The 3,453-nt window shown below is 61.2% G+C and overlaps 1 protein-coding gene across 1 annotated transcript in view; it reads right to left on the bottom strand.

Annotated features, from left to right (window-relative positions):
• Positions 1–2,756, bottom strand: part of LOC117285897 — a 17,951-nt gene extending 15,195 nt beyond the window's left edge. Inside the window, exon 1 of the mRNA XM_033763110.1 lies at positions 2,531–2,756. Within this exon, the coding sequence (XP_033619001.1) occupies positions 2,531–2,756 (226 nt within the window). The remainder of the gene's footprint in view (positions 1–2,530) is intronic.
• Between the last annotated feature and the right edge of the window lie 697 nt (positions 2,757–3,453).

Raw genomic sequence — 3,453 nt, forward strand, 5'->3', positions numbered from 1 at the left:
CCACAGGAGGGCCTCAGCCCGTGTCAGGCCGTGTGTGTGTGTGTGTGTGTGTGTGTGTGTGTGTGTGTGTGTTGGGGGCCAGTGTGATGATCCAGAGAACTTGCACACCCAGGCCAGCCTCAGCCCACCCTCGTTTTCTCCCTCCTGCTCCTGCCAGGCCCTGCTTGAGCCAGACAGCGGGGCTTCAGGTGAAGGGGACAGGGGACAGGGTCCCCATCCTCCGGGAGCTTCTAGGGGGAAGGATGGGAACAACGTATGAGGAGGTCCTTCCCCGGAGCTGCAGGAGCTCTGAACCTAAGCCGGGAGAGGGTGGCACAGGCATGTCAGGGAGGGCAGGGAGACTTGGGAGTCTTCGGTGGAGATAGCGGTGTGGGCACCTGCGGGCAAGGGCGTAATAAAGACCAGAGAGGTTGCAGCTGTGCCTACCCCGGGAGAAAGTCTAGGCAAAGGGCCTCGTATGAATGGGGTTGGGGGGCAAGGGGCTGGAGGAAGTCTCTGTCCCCTCCTCTCAATCGAAGGAGCTTCCTCTACTTCACTGATCAGAGTTCTGGAAACTCCTTCCAACCTATTGTAAAAAGAAAAAGAAAATTGGAATCCACTGTTCTCCCAGGGAATAAAAGAAAAGCACACCCTCCCTTGCCAAAAAGAAAAAAAAAAAATCAGAGGCAAAGCTGGAAAAAAAAGCAAAGCAGGAAGCCAAGTGTCTGCCTCCAGCTTGGGAGCAGTGGGGTTCACGTCCCAGGATTGAGGTGGGCCCAGAGGGGCTCTGAACAGGTACCTGGAGCCCTTCCTTCTTCACCAGGCCTCCTGACACCCTGCCGCCCGTGCTGGGGCGGCCTCCGGCAGGAAGGCAGGGTCTCCAAAGTGGTCCAAGGACTGGAGTGTCATCCTTGGCCGCCTGCTTCCAGACTGGACAACAATCGGCCTTTTGTCCAGCAGAGGATGCCCAAAGGGTGAGGTCACCCCTAATACGACCCTTTGTCCTCAAGCCAAGGAGACACCAAGGCTGAGTCCAGGCTGCTTTCCCACTCCTGTGCCCTCCCCTGCAGCGGGGTCTCCCCAGGGTTACAGGGAGGAGGCTGGCATGCAGGTGAGGAAGGCAGAGACAGGTGCGGAGGGGCCCCGTGGGTGAGCGCTCCTCACAGGAGCTCCAGGCCCGGGTGTGGCTTGGCCTATAAAATATGAGGAAGAAACAAGAGGTCTGATCCCGTGGGACGCAGGTGTTGCCTCAACTTTGAACCAAGGGGCCTTTGGGAGACTCTGCACCCCACAGCGAAACCAAGAGGGGGCTGTAAGGATGACAAGCTGTCTGTGGCCCCGCGGCGGCACGGCCAAGCCAGAGGCCGGAGCAGAGCCCTGTGGTGCGGCTGGGACAGGAGGGCCTTCAGAAGGCTCCTCCGGTGGGCGAGGAGGGGCCGACTAGAACCAGCGTCATCTAAATGCAAGCTACAAGGAGGTGTCGCTGACAGCCTGGGCCTCCAGGGCACCCGGATGTAGCCATCATCTACCTCCCCTGCGCCAACTTCCGGGTTTGGGCAATGGGCCCCGGTAGCCAGCACCAAGTCCTGGGAGCCTGCGGGAGTGTTCTAGGACAGCAGGTGTCTAGAGTGCAGCAGGATGAGGGCCCATGGGATCACCTGGCGGGACACAGTGGCACCTGGCAGGACAGGAAAGAGCCCCTGGGAGCTGCGGCTGTTGCAGGGCTGTTGCAGGGAGGAGCTAACCAGGACAGCCGGCCAGGGAGGACAGCGGAGCAGAGGGGGTGCAGCCATCCAGAGGCAGTGACAGGACCCAGGACTTCGGACGCTTCTGTCCCTTTCCCTGGCCTCCTGCCCCCTCCCATTCGTTCTGGACCAGGCCCCGCCTCGTCTTGGGGCAATGTTGTGTGAATTGAGAATAGCCCTTGAAGGGTCAAAGAAGGGAGGGTCGCCCAGGGACTAATTGCCCTAAATAAATGAGCAATTAATGCAGTTAGAAGAAGTATGTAGACCCCCCTCCGCCCACCACGCTGAAAGATCACCGTGGTAACCACTAACCCTTGGCTGGTCCACCCGGCTGTCATTCGAAAAGTGGGCGGGTGCAGAGGGTGTGGCTTCGGACTAGAAACCCAGAAAGGGTAGAGGAAAAGACTGCACGGAAGGGTAGCCCGAAGGCGGGCGACAGAGGTGGCTTTCTGGCTGGGGATTCTGGGTGCTCCCCCAAGGCAGACAGTGGGGAAGAGGAGAAGGGTAGACCACATACTCCATGGTGACCACGTCCGATCCCAGCAGCCTGCAGGGCAGCATCCAGGCGGTAGGGGCGTGGGGGTGGGGGAGGAGGAGGCCCTGCCAGGTCCCATCTCCTCTCGGCCCCTCCCCCACACTTCCTGTAATGGCGTCTCCAATGGGGAGGCCATTAGTCCTGCTCAGGGCAGCGCCTAAGTACTGTGGCTGATAAATATAACATGAGCCCATCGATTAGCATCCTCCCAGTCCCGCAGCAGCTCAGCTCCCTAATGGCCCCCCTCCCCTCTGCACACGGATGAACCCACCCTCCCCATCGGGGCTGCATTCCTGCTTGCTGAGGCCTGTGAGGCAGACATTGCTGTAGCAGACCGGGGAGTGATGGCGGCAGCACCCCGGCCGGGTCAGAGGGGTCCTGGAGACAGGCTGCAGCCGAGTAGGCGAATCTGGGGCCCACAGCGGCCCGGGAGGTCCTCCATCAGTGGGGGCTGAAGAGGGGGAGCTGCTGGCTGAGTTCCCAGGACTCTGGCCCATGGCACGGATGCAGCCTCGACCTCGACACCCTCCCCTCCCCAAATCCTGGGCATCTTCTAGCCCCTGCTGCACCAGTCCCAGCCCGAGTCTGAGCTGACAGCCCCTCTTCCTCACAGTGGGGGTCAGAAGCCCCGGGCCTCCACATGTGTGTACGGGACGGACCCACCCAAGAGTGCCGCCTGCCCCCAGAGCTAACCCATCCAGTCAGGGCCTTGGCCCTGTTAACCATGGGCTCACACACCTCCCCCAACCTGACACGCCTCCCCTCTGGCTCCCAGATTTCCGCAAACAGGGGCCTTGGCAGGAGAGGCAGGAAGGACTCCTGCCTGGGCACCCAGGGGTCTGGGTGGGTGGGGCCCCAGGCCTGGCAGGGGCCTGCGGTTTTGCAGGGCTGTGTCTCTGGGTGGAAACTGCCCACAGAAGGCTCTAACCAAAGAGCTGAGCCAGGCCGGCAGCAGCCAGGAAGTTAATCCTTAATGTGCCTCTGGCCTCTCCAGCGAGCGAGCGCACTCACCGCTTAAACAGGCCGGGCGGGATGAGCCACAGGCCCGCATTTCTCTGGGTGGGGCTTGGTGCGAGCTGTGCACCAGGGGTGCTCTGTGCCAGGTGTGCTCTGTGTGCGTGCGCTAGTGTGCATATGTGTGTGTGTGTGTGTGTGCAAGAGACCAGGGCGAGTCTGACAGTCTGTGCTGTGGGC

This window comes from Fukomys damarensis, unplaced genomic scaffold, assembly GCF_012274545.1.
Source record: "Fukomys damarensis isolate Sample0158 unplaced genomic scaffold, DMR_v1.0_HiC HiC_scaffold_13, whole genome shotgun sequence".
NCBI classification, from domain to species: domain Eukaryota; kingdom Metazoa; phylum Chordata; class Mammalia; order Rodentia; family Bathyergidae; genus Fukomys; species Fukomys damarensis.